The sequence below is a fragment of the Carcharodon carcharias genome, assembly GCF_017639515.1.
Source record: "Carcharodon carcharias isolate sCarCar2 chromosome 40 unlocalized genomic scaffold, sCarCar2.pri SUPER_40_unloc_7, whole genome shotgun sequence".
NCBI lineage: Eukaryota > Metazoa > Chordata > Chondrichthyes > Lamniformes > Lamnidae > Carcharodon > Carcharodon carcharias.
In genome coordinates, this window is record NW_024470861.1 from 497786 (window position 1) to 520848 (window position 23063).

At 45.3% G+C, this 23063-nt stretch overlaps 1 protein-coding gene across 1 annotated transcript in view; it reads right to left on the reverse strand.

The window, feature by feature from the left end:
- Positions 1-386: 386 nt before the first annotated feature.
- The window catches only part of LOC121275047 (arf-GAP with coiled-coil, ANK repeat and PH domain-containing protein 2-like), a 53230-nt gene continuing 30553 nt past the window's right edge, over positions 387-23063 (reverse strand). Inside the window, exon 5 of the mRNA XM_041182438.1 lies at positions 387-413. Coding sequence (XP_041038372.1) covers positions 387-413 — 27 coding nt within the window. The remainder of the gene's footprint in view (positions 414-23063) is intronic.

Here is a 23063-nt window from a genome sequence, read left to right on the forward strand (position 1 = left end):
GAGAGTCACATCGAGGGGTACAGGGGGTTATATTATTTTCAGGGTAACAGATATATGGGAGAGAGTTACACCGAGGGGTACAGGGGGTTATATTATATACAGGGTAACAGAGAGCTGGGAGAGAGTCACATCGAGGGGTACAGGGGGTTATATTATTTTCAGGGTAACAGATAGCTGGGAGAGAGTCACGTCGAGGGGTACAGGGGGTTATATTATTTTCAGGGTAACAGATAGCTGGGAGTGAGTCACATCGAGGGGTACAGGGGTTATATTATTTTCAGGGTAACAGATAGCTGGGAGAGAGTTACATCGAGGGGTAGAGGGGGTTATATTATATACAGGGTAACAGATAGCTGGGAGAGAGTCACATCGAGGGGTACAGAGGGTTATATTATATTCAGGGTAACAGATAGCTGTGAGAGAGTCACACCGAGAGTTAAGACTCTGATATATCCCACACCACTCACAGTAACACTCTGATATATCCCACACCCCTCACTGTAACACTCTGATATATCACACACACCTCACTGTAACACACTGATATATCCCACACCCCTCACGGTAACACTCTGATATATCCAAACTGCTCACTGTAACTCTCTCATTTATCCCACACGCCTCACTGTAACACTCGTATATATCCCACACCCCTCACTGTAACACTCGGATTTTTTCCCACACCCCTCACTGTAACACTCTGGTATATCCCACACTGCTCACTGTAACGCTCTGATATATCCCACATCCCTCACTGTAACACTGTGAAAAATCCCACAACCCTCCCTGTAACACTCTGATATATCCCACACCCCTCACTGTAACACTCTGATATATCCCACACCCCTCACTGTAACACACTGATATATCCCACAACCCTCACTGTAATACTCTGATATATCCCACACCCCTCACTGTAACACTCTGACATACCCCGCACCCCACTGTAACACTCTGATATACCCACACCCCTCAATGTAACACTCTGATATATCCCACACCCCTCACTGTAACACTCTGATATATCCCACAACTCTCACTGTAACTCGCTGATATTTCCCATACCCCTCACTAAAACACTGATATAAAGCCAACCGCTCACTGTAACACTCTGATATATCCCACACCCATCACTATAACACTCTGATATATCCCACACTCCTCACTGTAACACTCTGATATATCCAATACCCCTCACTGTAACACTCTGATATATCCCACACAACTCACTGTAACACTCTGATAGAGACCGCACACCTCACTGTAACACTGATATGTCACATACCCCTCACTGTAACACACTGATATATCACATACCCCTCAATGTAACACTCTGATATAACCCACACCCCTCACTTTTTAACTCTGATAAATCCCACACCGATAACTGTTGAACTCTGATATATCCCACACCCCTCACAGTAACATTCTGGTATATACCACACCCCTCATTGTAACACACTGATATATTCGACACCCCTCACTGTAACACTCTGATATATCCCACACCCCTCACTGTAACACTCTGATATATCCCACACCCCTCACTGTAACACTCTGATATATCCCACACCCCTCACTGTAACACTCTGATATATCCCACACCCCTCACTGTAACACTATGATATATCACACACACCTCACTGTAACACTCTGATATATCCCACACCCCTCACTGTAACACTCTGATATGCCCCACACCCCTCATTGTAACACTCTGATATGCCCCACACCCCTCATTGTAACACTCTGATATATCCCACACCCCTCACTGTAACAATCTGATATATCCCACACCCCTCACTGTAACACTCTGATATATCACACACACCTCACTGTAACACTCTGATATATCCCACACCCCTCACTGTAACACTCTGATATATCACACACCCTTCACTGTAACACTCTGATATATCCCACACCCCTCACTGTAACACTCTGATATGCCCCACACCCCTCATTGTAACACTCTGATATATCCCACACCCCTCACTGTAACACTCTGATATATCACACACCCCTCACTGTAACATTCTGATATATCCCACACCCCTCACTGTAACACTCTGATATGCCCCACACCCCTCATTGTAACACTCTGATATATCCCACACCCCTCACTGTAACACTCTGATATATCACACACCCCTCACTGTAACACTCTGATATATCCCACACCCCTCACTGTAACACTCTGATATATCCCACACCCCTCACTGTAACACTCTGATATATCACACACCCCTCACTGTAACACTCTGATATATCCCACACCCCTCACTGTAACATTCTGATATATCCCACACCCCTCACTGTAACACTCTGATATGCCCCACACCCCTCATTGTAACACTCTGATATATCCCACACCCCTCACTGTAACACTCTGATATGCCCCACACCCCTCATAGTAACAATTTGATATATCCCACACCCTCACAATAAGACTCTGATATAAACCACACATCTCAATGTAACACTCTGACATATCCCACACCCCTCACTGTAAAACTCTGATATATCCAACACCCCTAAATGTAACACTCTGATATATCCCAGACGCCTCAAGGTAACAATCTGATATATCCCGCACCCCTCACTGTAACACTGATAGACCCCACACACCTCAATGTAACACACTGATATATCCCACACGTCTCACTGAAAAACTCTGATATATCCCACACCCCTCACTAGAACATTCTGAGATATCCAGCTCCCGTCACTGTAACATTCTGATATGTCCCCCTGCCCTCACTGTAACAATCTGATATATCTCGCTCCCCTCACTGTAACACTCTGATATATTCCACACCCCTCATTGTAACACTCTGATATATCCCGAACCCCTCACTGTAACTCTCTGATATATCCCGCAACCCTCACTGTAACACTCTGATATACCCCACACCCCTCACGGTAACACTGATACATCCCACACCCCTCATTGTAACACTCTGATATACCACACACCCCTCACGGTAACACTGATACATCCCACACACCTCACTGTAACACTCTGATATATCCCACACTCCTCACTGTAACACTCTGATATATCCCACACCCCTCACTGTAACACTCTGATATATCCCACACCCCTCACTGTAACACTCTGATATAACCCAGACTCCTCACTGTAACACTCTGATATATCCCCCTCCCCTCACTGTAACACTCTGATATATCCCACACCCCTCACTGTAACACTCTGATATATCCCACACCCCTCACTGTAACACTCTGATATATCCCACACCCCTCAATGTAACACTCTGATATATCTCACACCCCTCACTGTAACATTCTGAGATATCCCCCTCCCCTCACTGTAACACTCTGATATATCCCACACCCCTCACTGTAACACTCTGATATATCCCACACCCTTCAATGTAACATTCTGATATATCACAAACCCCTCATGGTAACACTAGGGAATACCCCACACCACTCACTGTAACACACTGATAAATCCCACACCCCTCAATGAAACACTCTGATATATCCCACACCCCTCACTGTAACACTCAGATGCATCACACACCCCTCGCTCTAACAAAATAATATATACCATACCCCTCCCTGTAACACTCTGATATATCCCACACTGATCACTATAACACTGTGATGTATCCCACACCCCTCACTATAACAATTATATATCCCACACCCCTCACTGTAACACTCTGATATATCCCACACTCCTCACTGTAACACTCGGATTTTTTCCACCACCCTTCACTGTAACACTCTGACATATACCACATCCATCACTTTATCATTGATATACGCCACACCCCTCACTGTAACACTCTGGTATATCCCACACTGCTCACTGTAACACTCTGTTATATCCCACACCCCTCACTGTAAGACTCTGATATATCCCACACCCCTCACTGTAACACTCTGATATACCCCACACCCCTCACTGTAACACTCTGTTATATCCCACACCCCTCACTGTAAGACTCTGATATATCCCACACTCCTCACTGTAACACTCTGATATACCCCACACCCCTCACTGTAACACTCTGATATATCCCAAACACCTCACTGTAACACTCTGATATATCCCACACCCCTCAATGTAACACTCTGATATATCCCACACCACTCAGTTTAACACTCTGATATATCCCACACCGCTCACTGTAACACTCTGATATATGCCACACCCCTCACTGTAACACTGATATATCCCACACCCATCACTGTAACACACTGATATATCCCTCACTCTTCACTGTAACACTCTGATATATCCCACAACCCTCACTGTAACACTCTGATATATCCCACACCCCTCACTGTAACACTCTGCTATATCCCACACTCCTCACTGTAACACTCTGATATATCCCACACCCATCACTGTAACACTCTGATATATCCCACACTCCTCACTGTAACACTCTGATATATCCCACACCCCTCACTGTAACACTCTGATATATCCCACACCACTCACTGTAACACTCTGATATATCCCACACACCTCACTGTAACACTCTGATATATCCCACACCCCTCACTGTAACACTCTTATATATCCCACGCCCCTCACTGTAACACTCTGATATATCCCACACCCCTCACTGTAACACTCTGATATATCCCACACACCTCACTGTAACACTCTGATATATCCCACACCCCTCACTGTAACACTCTGATATATCCCACGCCCCTCACTGTAACACTCTGATATATCCCACACACCTCACTGTAACACTCTGATATATCCCACACCCATCACAGTAACACAGTAATATATCCTGCGCCCCTCATTGTAACACTCTGATATATCCCACACCCCTCATTGTAACACGCTGTTATATCCCACACCCCTCACTGTAACACTCTTATATATCCCACAACCCTAAATATAACACTCTGATTTATCCCACACCCATAAAAGTAAAACTCTGATATATCCTACATCCCTCACAGTAACGATCTGATATATCCCACACCCCTCACTGTAACACTGATATACAACACAACCCTCACTCTAACACACTGTAATATCCCAGACCCCGCACTGTAACATTCTGAGAGAGCACCCTCAAATCACTGTAACTCTATTATATATCCCACACCCCTCACTGTAACACTCTGATGTATCCAACACCCTTAACTGTAACACTCAGATGCATCAGACACCACTCGATCTAACACTACAATATATACCATACCCCTCCCTGTAACACTCTGATGTATCCCACACCCCTCACTGTAACAATTATATATCTCACAATCCTCACTGTAACACTCTGATATATCCCACACCCCTCACTGTAACACTCGGATTTTTTCCCACAACCCTCACTGTAACACTCTGATGTATCCCACACACCTCGCACTAACACTCTTATATATCCCATACCCCTCCCTGTAACACTCTGATATATCCCACACCCCTCACTGTAACACTCTGATGTATCCCACACACCTCGCACTAACACTCTTATATATCCCATACCCCTCCCTGTAACGCTCTGATATATCCCACACCACTCCCTGTAACACACTGATTCATCGCACACCCCTCACTGTAACACTCTGATAAAGCCCACACCCCTCACTGTGACACTGATATATCCCGCACCCATCACTATAACAATCTGTTATATCCCACACCCCTCACTGTAACACTCTGATATATCCCACATCCCTCACTGTAACACACTGATATATCCCACACCCCTCACTGTAACACTCTGATATATCACACATCCCTCACTGTAACACTGATAAATCCCAAACCCCTCACTGTAACACTCTGATATATCCCACACGCCTCACTGTAACACTGATATATCCCACACCCCTCACTGTAACACTCTGATATATCCCACACCCCTCACTGTTACACTCTGATATATCCTGCGCCCCTCATTGTAACACTCTGATATATCCCACACCCCTCATTGTAAAACTCTGATATATCTCACACCCCACAATGTAACACTCTGATATATCACACACCCCTCATTGTAAAACTCTGATATATCTCACACCCCACAATGTAACACTCTGATATATCACACACCCCTCATAGTAACACTGTGGTATACTGCACAACCCTCACCGTAACACTCTGATATATCCCACACTGCTCACTGTAACACTCTGATATAACCCACACCCCTCACTGTAACACTCTGATTTAAACCACACCCCTCGCTCTAACGCTCTTTCTATATCCCATAGCCCTTCCTGTAACACTCTGATATACCCCACACCCCTCACTGTAACACTCGGATATATCCCACTCCCCTCACTGTAACACTCTGATATATACCACACCCATCACTTTATCATTGATATACGCCACACCACTCACTGTAACACTCTGATATATCCCACATCCCTCACTGTAACACTGTGATGTATCCCACATCCCTCATTGTAACAATTATATATCCCACACCCCTAACTGTAACACTCTGATATATCCCACATCCCTCCCTGTAACACTCTGATATATCCCATACCCCTCACTGTAATACACTGATATAAAGCCCGCCACTCACTGTAACACTCTGATATATCCCACACTCCTCACTGTAACACATTGATATATCCCACACCCCTCACTGTAACACTCTGATATATGCCACACCCCTCACTGTAACATTCTGAGATACCCCACACCCCTCACTGTAACACTCTAATATATCCCACACCCCACAATGTAACACTCTGATATATCCCACACCCCTCACTGTAACACTCTGATATACCCCACAACCCTCACCGTAACACTCTGATATATCCCACACTGCTCACTGTAACACTCTGACATAACCCACACCCCTCACTGTAACACTCTGATATATCACACACCCTTCACTGTAAAACTGTGATGTATCCCACGCCCCTCACTGTAACTCTCTGATATACCCCATACCCCTCATTGTAACACTCTTATATATCCCACAACCCTAAATATAACACTCTGATATATCCCACACCCATAAAAGTAAAACTCTGATATATCCCACATCCCACACTGTAACATTCTGAGAGAGCACCCTCGCCTCACTGTAACTCTAGTATATATCCCACACCCTTCAATGTAACACTCTGATATATCCCACAACCCTCACTGTAACACTCTGATATATCCCACACCGCTCACTGTAACACTCTGATATATCCCACACCCCTCACTGTAACACTGTGGTATATAGCACACACCTCACTGTAACACTCTGATATATCCCACACACCTCACTGTAACAATTATATATCCCACACCCCTCACTGTAACACTCTGATATATCCCACACCCCTCACTGTAAAACTCGGATTTTTTCCCACATCCCTCACTGTAACACTCTGATATATACCACACCCATCACTTTATCATTGATATACGCCACACCCCTCACTGTAACACTCTGGTATATCCCACACTGCTCACTGAAACACTCTGATGTATCCCACACACCTCGCACTAACACTCTTATATATCCCATACCCCTCCCTGTAACACTCTGATATATCCCACATCCCTCACTGTAACACTGTGATGTATCCCACATCCCTCATTGTAACAATTATATATCCCATACCCCTCACTGTAATACACTGATATAAAGCCCACCGCTCACTGTAACACTCTGATATTTCCCACACCCCTCAGTGTAACACTCTGATATGTCCCACACCCCTCACTGTAACACTGATATACAACACAACCCTCACTGTAACACATTGATATATCCCAGATCCCACACTGTAACATTCTGAGAGAGCACCCTCGCCTCACTGTAACTCTAGTATATATCCCACACCCTTCAATGTAACACTCTGATCTATCCCACAACCCTCACTGTAACACTCTGACATATCCCACACACCTCATAGTAACACTACGGTATACCGCACAACCCTCACCGTAACACTCTGATATATCCCACACTGCTCACTGTAACACTCTGATGTAACCCACACCCCTCACTGTAACACTCTGATATACCCCACACCCCTCACTGTAACAATTATATATCCCACACCCCTCGCTGTAACACTCTGATATACCCCACACCCCTCACTGTAACACTCTGATATATCCCACTCCCCTCACTGTAACACTGATATATCGCACACCCCTCACTGTAACAATGATATATACCACACCCCTCATTGTAACACTCTGATATATCCCACACCCTCACTGTAACACTATGATATATACCACACCCATCACTTTATCATTGATTTATGCCACACCACTCACTGTAACACTCTGGTATATCCCACACTGCTCACTGTTACACTCTGATATATCCCACACCCGACACTGTAACACTCTGATATATCCCACACCCCTCACTGTAACACTCTGATATATCCCACACACCTCGCTCTAACCCTCTTATATATCCCATACCCCTCCCTGTAACACTGTGATGTATCCCACATCCCTCATTGTAACAATTATATATCCAACACCCCTCACTGTCACACTCTGTTATATCCCAAACCCCTCACTATAACACTCTGATATATCCCACACTCCTCACTGTAACACATTGATATATCCCACACCCTTCACTGTAACACTCTGATATATCCCACACCCCTCACTGTAACACTCTAATATATCCCACACCCCTCATTGTAAAACTCTGATATATCGCACACCCCACAATGTAACACTCTGATATATCCCACACCCCTCACTGTAACACTCTAATATATCCCACACCCCTCACTGTAACACTCTGATATACCCCACACCCCTCATTGTAACACTATGGTATACCCCACAATCCTCACCGTCACACTCTGATATATCCCACACTGCTCACTGTAACACTCTGACATATCCCACACTGCTCACTGTAACACTCTGACATAACCCACACCCCTCATTGTAACACTCTGATTTAACCCACACCCCTCGGACTAACGCTCTTATATATCCCATAGCCCTTCCTGTAACACTCTGATATATCACACACCCCTCAATGAAACACTGTGATACACCCCACATCCCTCACTGTAACAATGATATATCCCACACCTCTCACTGTAATATTCTGATATATCCCACACCCTCACTGTAACACTCTGATATATCCCACACCCCTCACTATAACACTCTGACATATCCCACACACCTCACTGTAACACATTGATATATCCCACACCCATCACTGTAACACAGTTATATATCCTGCGCCCCTCATTGTAACTCTCTGATATATCCCACACCCCTCATTGCAACACTCTGTTATTTCCCACACCCGTCACTGTAACACTCTTATATATCCCACAACCCTAAATATAACAGAGATAAAAACAAAAAAACTGCGGATGCTGGAAATCCAAAACAAAAACAGAATTACCTGGAAAAACTCAGCAGGTCTGGCAGCATCGGCGGAGAAGAAAAGAGTTGACGTTTCGAGTCCTCATGACCCTTCGACAGAACTTGAGTTCGAGTCCAGGAAAGAGCTGAAATATAAGCTGGTTTAAGGTGTGTGTGTGGGGGGCGGAGAGATAGAGAGACAGAGAGGTGGAGGGGGTTGGTGTGGTTGTAGGGACAAACAAGCAGTGATAGAAGCAGATCATCAAAAGATGTCAACAACAATAGTACAATAGAACACATAGGTGTTAAAGTTAAAGTTGGTGATATTATCTAAACGAATGTGCTAATTAAGAATGGATGGTAGGGCACTCAAGGTATAGCTCTAGTGGGTTTTTTTTTTTATTTTTTTTTTTATATTTTTTTTTATATAATGGAAATAGGTGGGAAAAGGAAAATCTTTATAATTTATTGGGAAAAAAAAAAGAAGGGGGAAACAGAAGGGGGTGGGGATGGGGGAGGGGACTCACGACCTAAAGTTGTTGAATTCAATATTCAGTCCGGAAGGCTGTAAAGTCCCTAGTCGGAAGATGAGGTGTTGTTCCTCCAGTTTGCGTTGGGCTTCACTGGAACAATGCAGCAAGCCAAGGACAGACATGTGGGCAAGAGAGCAGGGTGGAGTGTTAAAATGGCAAGCGACAGGGAGGTTTGGGTCATTCTTGCGGACAGACCGCAGGTGTTCTGCAAAGCGGTCGCCCAGTTTACGTTTGGTCTCTCCAATGTAGAGGAGACCACATTGGGAGCAACGAATGCAGTAGACTAAGTTGGGGGAAATGCAAGTGAAATGCTGCTTCACTTGAAAGGAGTGTTTGGGTCCTTGGACGGTGAGGAGAGAGGAAGTGAAGGGGCAGGTGTTGCATCTTTTGCGTGGGCAAGGGGTTGTGCCATAGGAGGGGGTTGAGGAGTAGGGGGTGATGGAGGAGTGGACCAGGGTGTCCCGGAGGGAGCGATCCCTACGGAATGCCGATAAGGGGGGTGAAGGGAAGATGTGTTTGGTAGTGGCATCATGCTGGAGTTGGCGGAAATGGCGGAGGATGATCCTTTGAATGCGGAGGCTGGTGGGGTGATAAGTGAGGACAAGGGGGACCCTATCATGTTTCTGGGAGGGAGGAGAAGGAGTGAGGGCGGATGCGCGGGAGATGGGCCGGACACGGTTGAGGGCCCTGTCAACGACCGTGGGTGGAAAACCTCGGTTAAGGAAGAAGGAGGACATGTCAGAGGAACTGTTTTTGAATGTAGCATCATCGGAACAGATGCGACGGAGGCGAAGGAATTGAGAGAATGGGATGGAGTCCTTACAGGAAGTGGGGTGTGAGGAGCTGTAGTCGAGATAGCTGTGGGTGTCGGTGGGTTTGTAATGGATATTGGTGGACAGTCTATCACCAGAGATTGAGACAGAGAGGTCAAGGAAGGGAAGGGAAGTGTCAGAGATGGACCACGTGAAAATGATGGAGGGGTGGAGATTGGAAGCAAAATTAATAAATTTTTCCAAGTCCTGACGAGAGCATGAAGCAGCACCGAAATAATCATCGATGTACCGGAGAAAGAGTTGTGGAAGGGGGCCGGAGTAGGACTGGAACAAGGAATGTTCCACATACCCCATAAAGAGACAGGCATAGCTGGGGCCCATGCGGGTACCCATAGCCACACCTTTTATTTGGAGGAAGTGAGAGGAGTTGAAGGAGAAATTGTTCAGCGTGAGAACAAGTTCAGCCAGACGGAGGAGAGTAGTGGTGGATGGGGATTGTTCGGGCCTCTGTTCGAGGAAGAAGCTAAGGGCCCTCAGGATTACAGGTATCTCCGGGACATAAAACGTTTCTCGGACTGCTGTTCCCGTCACATTCTGAAATCCACTCTCAGTGCCATGCGCCGCCATATGAACACACTCGACCTCTCCCTCCAGCAGCACCGCCGTACCCTTTTTCAAAGCTGCGCATGCCCCCAGTTTCATTTTACTCTTCGGCTCATCCGACGCCTCAACAAGAAACTTTTTCTCTTTCTCTCAAGTGCTAAGGAACGCAGGCTCCAACAACTCATCGACACCAACATCCATCTAGGACCCTCCACCCCTGCCCGTCCCTCCGTCCCCACCCCATCTTCCAATCCCAACCCCAGCCGTGTATTCACTATACCCCCTGACCTTCCCCTCTCCGATGCTGAACGTTCAGTGCTCAGCAAAGGACTTAGTTTCATACCCTTACGCCCTCACCTCAATGAATTTCGGGCTCGGCATGATACTGAACTCTTCTTCCGCCGTCTTCGTCTCCGGGCTCACTTCTTTGGGCAGGAGTCCTCTCCCAGTTCAACGGATCCTTTTACCCACCTCCAATATTCTCCCTCCACCTGGACCCCTCCCTCTGGATTCTTACCTTCTCTCGATCTTTTCATTGAGAACTGTCGGCGCGACATTAGCCGTCTCAATTTCTCTGCTCCTCTCACCCATTCTAACCTGTCTCTCTCTGAACTTACTGCACTCCATTCTCTCAGGTCCAACCCTGACATTGTCATCAAACCCGCTGACAAGGGTGGTGCTGTTGTTGTCTGGCGCACTGACCTCTACCACGCGGAGGCTGAGCGTCAACTCGCAGACACTTCCTCCTACCTCTCCCTGGACCTTGACCCCACCACTGAACATCAAGCCATTGTTTCCAGGACTGTCACTGACCTCATCTCCTCTGGGGATCTCCCTCCCACAGCTTCCAACCTGATAGTTGCCCAACCTCGGACGGCCCGCTTCTATCTCCTACCCAAAATCCACAAACAGAACTGCCCCGGTAGACCGATCGTCTCAGCTTGCTCCTGCCCCACAGAACTCATTTCTCGTTATCTTGACTCCCTTCTCTCTCCCCTTGTCCAGTCCCTTCCCACCTACATCCGTGATTCCTCTGACACCTTACGTCACATCAACAATTTCCAGTTCCCTGGCCCCTACCGCTTCCTCTTCACCATGGACGTCCAATCCCTCTACACCTCCATCCCCCACCAGGATGGTCTGAGGGCCCTTAGCTTCTGTTTTTGTCCTAAATATAACACTCTGATATATCCCACACGCATAAATGTAACACTCTGATATATCCCACATCCCTCACTGTAACGATCTGATATATCCCACACCCCTCAGTGTAACACTGATATACAATACAACCCTCACTGTAACACACTGATATATCCCAGACCCCTCACTGTAACATTCTGAGAAAGCACCCTCGCCTCACTGTAACACTATTATATATCCCACACCCTTCAATGTAACCCTCTGATATATCCCACACACCTCACTGTAACACCCTGATATATCACACACCCTTCACTGTAACACTCAGATATATCCCAAACCCCTCACTGGAGCACTCTGACATATTCCACACCCCTCACTGAAACTCTGTTATAAAACCTGTGCCCCTCATTGTAAAACTCTGATATATCCCAAACCCATCATTGTAACACTGATATATCCCACACCCCTCACTTTAACACACTGATATACCCCACACCCCTCACTGTATCACACTGATATATCGCACACCCCACATTGTAACATTCTGATATATCACACACCCCTCATTGTAACACTCTGATTTATCCCACACACCTCGCTCTAACGCTTTTATATATCCCATAGCCCTTCCTGTAACACTCTGATATATCACACAACCCTCACTGTAACACTGTGATGTATCCCACACCCCTCACTGTAACACTCTGATATACCCCCACCCCTCACTGTAACACTCTGGTATATCCCACACCCCTCACTGTAACAATTATATAACCCACACCCCTCACTGTAACACTCTGATATACCCCACACCTCTCACTGTAACACTCTGATATACCCCCAACCCTCACTGTAACACTCTGGTATATCCCACACCCCTCACTGTAACAATCTGATATACCCCACACCCCTCATTGTAACACTCTGATATATCCCACACCCCTCACTGTAACACTCTGATATATCCCACACCCCTCACTGTAACACTCTGAAATATCCCACACCCCTCACTGTAACACTCTGATATTTCCCATACCCCTCACTGTAATATTCCGATATAACGCCCACCGCTCATGTAACACTCTGATATATGCCACACCCCTCGCTGTAACACTGATATATCCCACACCCCTCACTATAACACTCTGATATAGCCAACACTCCTCACTGTAACACATTGATATATTCCACACCCCTCACTTAACACTCTGATATATCCCACACCCCTCAGTGTAACACTCTGATATATCCCACACCCTTCACTGTAACACTCAGATATATCCCACAACCCTCACTGTAACACTATGATATATCCCAAACCCCTCACTGTAACTCTGTTATGTAAACTGCGCCCCTCATTGTAACACTCTGATATATCCCACACCCCTCACTATAACACTCTGATAAATCCCACACTCCTCACTCTAATACATTGATATATTCCACACCCATCACAGTAACACTCTGATATATCCCACACCCCTCACTGTAACACTCTGATATATCCCACACCCCTCACTGTAACACTCTGATATATCCCACACCCCTCACTGTAACACTCTGATATATCCCACACCCCTCACTGTAACACATTGATATATCCCAAACCCATCACTGTAACACTGATATACACCACACCCCTCAATGTAACACACTGATATATCTCACAGCCCTCACTGTAACATTCTGTGAAATTCCCCTCCCCTCACTGTTACACTCAGATATATCCCACACCCCTCACTGTACCACTCTGATAAATCACAGACACCTCACGGTAACACTGATATACAGTACACCCCTCACTGTAAAACTCTGATATATCCCACACCCTTCACTGTAACACTGATATATCCCACACCCCTCACTGTAACACTCGGAATTATCCCACAACCCTCAGTGTAAGACTCTGATATATTCCACTCCCCTCACTGTAGCACTCTGATATACACAACACACCTCATTGTAACACTCTGATATAACCTACAACCCTCACTGTAACATTCTGATATATCCCACACCCCTCACTGTAACACTCGGAATTATCCCACACCCCTCACTGTAACACTCTGATATATCCCACACACCTCACTGTAACACTCTGATATACCCCACACCCCTCACTGTAACACTCTGATATATCCCACACCCCGCACTGTAACACTCTGATATATCCCACACCCCTCACTGTAACACTCTGATATATCCCACACCCCTCACTGTAACACTCTGATATATCCCACACCCCTCATTGTAACACTCTGATATATCCCACACCCCTCACTGTAACACTCTAATATACCCCACACCCCTCACTGTAACACTCTGATATATCCCACAACGCTCACTGTAACACTAATATATATCCCACACCCCTCTCTGTAACATTTTGATATATACCACACCCCTCACTGAAACACTCTGATATATCCCACACCCCTCACTGTAACACTGATATATCCCACACCACTCACTGTAACTTTCTGATATATCCCACACCCCTCACTGTAACACTCTGATATATGCCACACCTCTCACTGTAACACACTGATATATCACACACCCCTCACTGTAACACTCTGTTATATCCCACTCACCTTCTGTAACACTCTGATTTATCCCAGATCCCACACTGTAACACTGACATTATTTCCCACAAGCCTCACTGTAAAACTCTGAAATATCCCACAGCCCTCAGTCTAACACTGATAAATCCGAAACCCCTCACGGTAAAACTCGGATATACCACGCAGCCTTCACTCTAACACTCTGATATATCCTGCCCCCCTCACTGTAACACGCTGATATATCCCACATCACTCACTGTATCACTGATTTACACCAAAACCCTCACTGTAACACTCTGCTATATCCCACACCCCTCACTGTAACACTCTGATATATCCCACACCCCTCACTGCAAAACTCTGATATATCCCACACACCTCACTGTAACACTCTCATATATCCCATACCCCTCACTGTATAACTCTGATATATCCAATACCCCTCACTGTAAAACTCTGATATATCCCATACCCCTCACTGTAAAACTCTGATATATCCCACAACCCTCACTGTAACACACTGATATATCCCACACGCCTCACTGTAACACTCTGATATATCCCGCACCCCTCACTGTAACACTCTGATATGCCCCACACCCCTCACTTTAACACTCTGATATATCCCACACCCCTCACTGCAACACTCTGATATATCCCACACACCTCACTGTAACACTCTCATATATCCCATACCCCTCACTGTATAACTCTGATATATCCAATACCCCTCACTGTAACACTCTGATATATCCCACACCCCTCACTGTAACACTCTGATATATCCCATACCCCTCACTGTAGCACTCTGATATATCCCACACTCCTCACTGTAACATTTTGATATATCACACACCCCTCACTGTAACACTCTGATGTATCCCACACCCCTCAGTGTAACACTCTGATATATCCCACACCCCTCACTGCAACACTCTGATATATCCCACAAACCAAACTGTAACACTCTCATATATCCCATACCCCTCACTGTATAACTCTGATATATCCAATACCCCTCACTGTAACACTCTGATATATCCCACACCCCTCACTGTAAAACTCTGATACATCCCAAACTCCTCACTGTAACATTTTGATATATCACACACCCCTCACTGTAACACTCTGATGTATCCCACACCCCTCAGTGTAACACTCTGATATATCCCACAACCCTCACTGTAACACTAATATATATCCCACACCCCTCTCTGTAACATTCTGTTATATCCCACACCCCTCAAAGTAACACTCTGATATATCCCACACCCCTCACTGTAAACTCTGATATATCCCACACCCCTCACTGTTACACTCAGATATATCCCAAACCCCTCACTGTAACACTCTGATATATCCCACAACACTCACTGCAACACTCTGATATATCCCCCAACGCTCACTGTAACACACTGATATATCCCCAACCCTAACTCTAACACTCTGATTTATCCCAGCCCCCTCACTGTAACACTCGGATATATCCCACACCCCTCAGTGTAACACTCGGATATATCCCACACCCCTCAGTGTAACACTCTGATATACCCCACACCCCTCACTGTAACACTCTGGTATATCCCACACCCCTCACAGTAACACTCTGATATACCCCACACCCCTCACTGTAACACTCTGGTATAACCCACACCCATCACTGTAACACTTTTATATATCACAAAAACCTCACTGTAAGACTCTGATATATCCCACACCCCGCACTGTAACACTCTGATATATCCCAAACCCCTCACTGTAACACAACGATATATCCCACACCCCTCACTGTAACACTCTCATATATCCCACACACCTCACTGTAACACTCTGATATATTCCACACCGCGAACTGTAACACTCTGATATATCACAAAACCCTAACTGTAACATTCTGATATATCCCACACCCCTCACTGTAACACTCTGATATACCTCACACCCCTCACTGTAACACAATAATATATCCCACAACCCTCACTGTAACGCACTGATATATCCCACAGCCCTCACTGTAACACACTGTTATATCCCATACACCTCACTGTAACACACTAATATATCCCACACCCCTCACTGTAACACTCTGATATATCCCACACATCTCACTGTAACACACTGATATATCCCACACCCCTCACTGTAACACGCTGTTATATCCCACACACCTTCTGTAACACTCTGATTTATCCCAGATCCCTCATTGTAACACTGATGTTATATCCCACAAGCCTCACTGTAACACTCTGATATATCCCACAGCCCTCAGTCTAACACTGATATATCCCACACCCCACAAAGTAACACTCTGATACATCCAACACCCCTCACGGTAACACTCGGATATACCACGCAGCCCTCACTCTAACACTCTGATATATCCTGCCCCCCTCACTGTAACACTCTGATATATCCCACACCCCACACTTTATCAGTGATTTACCCCAAACCCCTCACTGTATTACTCTGATATATCCCACACAGCTCACTGTAACACACTTATATATCCCAAACCACTCACTATAACAGTCTGATATATCCCACACCCCTCCCTCTAATAATCTTATATATACCACATACCTACATGTAACACTCTATTATATCCAACAACCCGCACTGTAACAGATTGATTTATCCCTCACCCCTCACTCTAACAATCTGATACATCCCACACCCCTCACTGTAACACTCTGATATATCCCATACCCCTCAGTGTAACACTCTGATATATCCCATACCCCTCACTGTAAAACTCTGATATATCCCACACCCCTCACTGTAACACTCTGATATATCCCACACCCCTCACTGTAACACTCTGATATACCCCACACCCCTCACTGTAACACTCTGATATATCCCACACACCTCACTGTAACACTCTGATATATGCCACAACCCTAACTGCAACACGCTGATATATCCCCCAACGCTCACTGTAACACACTGATATATCCCCAACCGTAACTCTAACACTCTGATTTATCCCAGACCCCTCACTGTAACACTCAGATATATCCCACACCCCTCAGTGTAACACTCTGATATATCCCACACCCCTCAGTGTAACACTCGGATATATCCCAAAAGACTCACTGTAACACTTTTATATATCCCAAAACCCTCACTGTAACACTCTGATATATCCCAAAACCCTCACTGTAACACTCTGATATATCCCACACCCCTCACTGTAACACAACGATATATCCCACACCCCTCACATTAACACTCTGATATATCCCACACCGCTCACTGTAACACTCTGATATATTCCACAACGCTCACTGTAACACTCTGATATATCACAAAACCCAAACTGTAACACACTGTTATATCCCACACCCCTCACTGGAACACACTGATATATCCCACACCCCTCACTGTAATGCTCTGATATATCCCACACCCCTCACTGTAACTTTCTGATATATCCCATACCCCTCACTGTAACACTCTGATATATCCCACACCCCTCACTGTAACATTCTGATATATCCCACACCCCTCACTGTAACACTCTGATATATCCCACACCCCTCACTGTAACACTCTGATATACCCCACACCCCTCACTGTAACACTCTGATATATCCCACACACCTCACTGTAACACTCTGATATATGCCACAACCCTAACTGCAACACTCTGATATATCCCCCAACGCTCACTGTAACACACTGATAAGTCCCCAACCCTAACTCTAACACTCTGATTTATCCCAGACCCCTCACTGTAACACTCAGATATATCCCACACCCCTCAGTGTAACACTCTGATATATCCCACACACCTCAGTGTAACACTCTGATATATCCCACACCCCTAACTGTAACTCTCTGATTTATCCCACACCCCTCAATGTAACACTCTGATATATCCCAAACCCCTCACTGTAACATCTTGATATATCCCACTCCCCTCACTGTAACTCTCTGATATATACCAGACCCCACACTGTTACACTCTGATGTATCCCACACACCTCAATGTAACACACTGATATATCCCACAACTCTCACTGTAACACTTTTATATATCCCAAAACCCTCACTGTAACACTCTGATATATCCCAAAACACTCACTGTAACACTTTTATATATCCCAAAACCATCACTGAAACGCTCTGATATATCCCAAAACACTCACTGTAACACGTTTATATATCCAAAAGCCCTCACTGTAACACTCTGATATATCCCAAAACACTCACTGTAACACTCTGATATATCCCACACCCCTCGCTGTAACACAACGATATATCCCACACCCCTCACAGTAACACTCGGATATATCCCACACCCCTCACTGTAACACTCTGATATATTCCACAACGCTCACTGTAACACTCTGATATATCACAAAACCCAAACTGTAACACTTTGATATATCCCACACCCGTCACTGTAACACTCTGATATATCTCACACCCCTCACTGTAACACACTGATATATCCCACACCCCTCACTGTAACGCACTGATATATCTCACACCCCTCACTGTAACACACTGATATATCTCACACCCCTCACTGTAAAACTCAGTTATATCACAAAATCCGCACTGTAACAACTCTGTTATATCCCACACCCCTCACTGGAACACTCTGATATATCCCACACCTCTCACTGTAACACACTGTTATATCCCACACCGCTCACTGTAACACTCTGATATATCCCACAACCCTCACTTTAAAAATCTGTTATATCCAACACCCCTCACTGTAACACATTGATATATCCCAAACCCCTCACTTTTAAACACTGATATACCCGACAACCCTCACTGTAACACTCTGACACACCCCACATCCCTCACTGTAACACTCTGATATACCCCACACCCCTCACTGTAACACTCTGACATACCCAACACCCCTCACTGTAACACTCTGATACACCTCACAACCCTCACTGTAACACAATGATATATCCCAAACCCCTCACTGTAACACTCACATAAATCCCACACCATCATGATAACATTCTGATATATCCCACACAACTCACTGTAACACTCTGATATATCCCACACCCCTAACTGTAACATCTGATATATCCCACACACCTCACTGTAACACTCTGATATAACCTACAATCCTCACTGTAACATTCTGATATATCCCACACCCCTCACTGTAACACTCAGAATTATCCCACACCCCTCAGTGTAAGACTCTGATATATTCCACTCCCCTCACTGTAGCACTCTGATATACTCAACACACCTCACTGTAACACACTGATTTTTTCCACACCCCTCACTGTAACATTCTGATATATCCCACAACCCTCACTGTAACACTGATATATACCACACCCCTCACTGTAACATCTGATATATCCCACAACGCTCACTGTAGCACTCTGATATATCCCGAAACCTAACTCTAACACACTGATTTATCACAGACCCCTCACTGTAACACTCGGAATTATCCCACACGCCTCAATGTAAGACTCTGATATATTCCACTCCCCTCACTGTAGCACTCTGATATATCCCACACCCCTCACTGTAACACTGATATATCCCACACCCCTCACTGTAGCATTTTGATATATCCCACTCCCCTCACTGTAATTCTCTGATATATCCCACACCCCTCACTGTAACACTCTGATATATACCACACCACACACTGTTACACTCTGATATATCCCAAAACACTCACTGTAACAATCTGATATATTCCACACCCCGCACTGTAACACTCTGATATATCGCACACCCCTCACTGTAACACAACGATATATCCCACACCCCTCAGTGTAAGAATCTGATATATTCCACTCCCCTCACTGTAGCACTCTGATATACTCAACACACCTCACTGTAACACTCTGATATAACCTACAACCCTCACTGTAACACTCTGATATATCCCACACCCCTCACTGTAACATCTGATATATCCCACACCCCTCACTGTAACACTCGGAATTATCCCACAACCCTCAGTGTAAGACTCTGATATATTCCACTCCCCTCACTGTAGCACTCTGATATACACAACACACCTCATTGTAACACTCTGATATAACCTACAACCCTCACTGTAACATTCTGATATATCCCACACCCCTCACTGTAACACTCGGAATTATCCCATACCCCTCAGTGTAAGACTATGATATATTCCACTCCCCTCACTGTAGCACTCTGATATACACAACACACCTCACTGTAACATACTGATTTTTTCCACACTCTTCACTGTAACACTCTGATATATCCCACACCACTCACTGTAACACTCTGATATATCCCACACACCTCACTGTAACACTCTGATATACCCCACACCCCTCACTGTAACACTCTGATATATCCCACACCCCGCACTGTAACACTCTGATATATCCCACACCCCTCACTGTAACACTCTGATATATCCCACACCCCTCACTGTAACACTCTGATATATCCCACACCCCTCATTGTAACACTCTGATATATCCCACACCCCTCACTGTAACACTCTAATATACCCCACACCCCTCACTGTAACACTCTGATATATCCCACAACGCTCACTGTAACACTAATATATATCCCACACCCCTCTCTGTAACATTTTGATACATACCACACCCCTCACTGAAACACTCTGATATATCCCACACCCCTCACTGTAACACTGATATATCCCACACCACTCACTGTAACTTTCTGATATATCCCACACCCCTCACTGTAACACTCTGATATATCCCACACCCCTCACTGTAACATTCTGATATATCCCACACCCCTCACTGTAACACTCTGATATATCCCACACCCCTCACTGTAACACTCTGATATACCCCACACCCCTCACTGTAACAGTCTGATATATCCCACACCCCTCACTGTAACACTCTGATATATGCCACAACCCTAACTGCAACACTCTGATATATCCCACAACGCTCACTGTAACACACTGATATATCCCCAACCCTAACTCTAACACTCTGATTTATCCCAGACCCCTCACTGTAACACTCAGATATATCCCACACCCCTCAGTGTAACACTCTGATATATCCCACACCCCTCAGTGTAACACTCTGATATATCCCACACCCCTAACTGTAACTCTCTGATTTATCCCACACCCCTCACTGTAACACTCTGATATATCCCAAAACACTCACTGTAACACGTTTATATATCCCAAAACCCTCACTGTAACACTCTGATATATCCCAAAACACTCACTGTAACACTCTGATATATCCCACACCCCTCACTGTAACACAACGATATATCCCACACCCCTCACAGTAACACTCGGATATATCCCACACCCCTCACTGTAACACTCATATATTCCACAACGCTCTCTGTAACACTCTGATATATCTCACACCCCACACTGTAACACACTGATATAACCCACACCCCTCACTGTAACACACTGATATATCTCACACCCCTCACTGTAACACACTGATATATCTCACACCCCTCACTGTAAAACTCAGTTATATCACAAAATCCTCATTGTAACAACTCTGTTATATCCCAAAACCCTCACTGTAACACTCTGATATATCCCACACCGCTCACTGTAACACTCTGATATATCCCACAACCCTCACTTTAAAAATCTGTTATATCCCAAACCCCTCACTTTTAAACACTGATATACCCGACAACCCTCACTGTAACACTCTGACACTCCCCATATCCCTCACTGTAACACTCTGATATACCCCACACCCCTCACTGTAACACTCTGACATACCCAACACCCCTCACAGTAACACTCTGATACACCCCACACCCCTCACTGTAGCACTCTGAAATTTACAACACCCCTCACTGTAACACTCTGATACACCCCACACCCCTCACTGTAACACCATGATATATCCCACACCCCTCACTGTAACACACTGATATATCCCACACAACTCATTGTAACACTCTGATATATCCCACACCCCTCACTGTAACACCCTGATATATCACACACCCCTCACTGTTACACTCTGATATATCCCACACCCCTCACTGTAACACTCTGATATATCCCACACCCCTCACTGTAACACTCTGATATATCCCACACCCCTCACTGTAACAATCTGATATATCCCACACCCCTCACTGA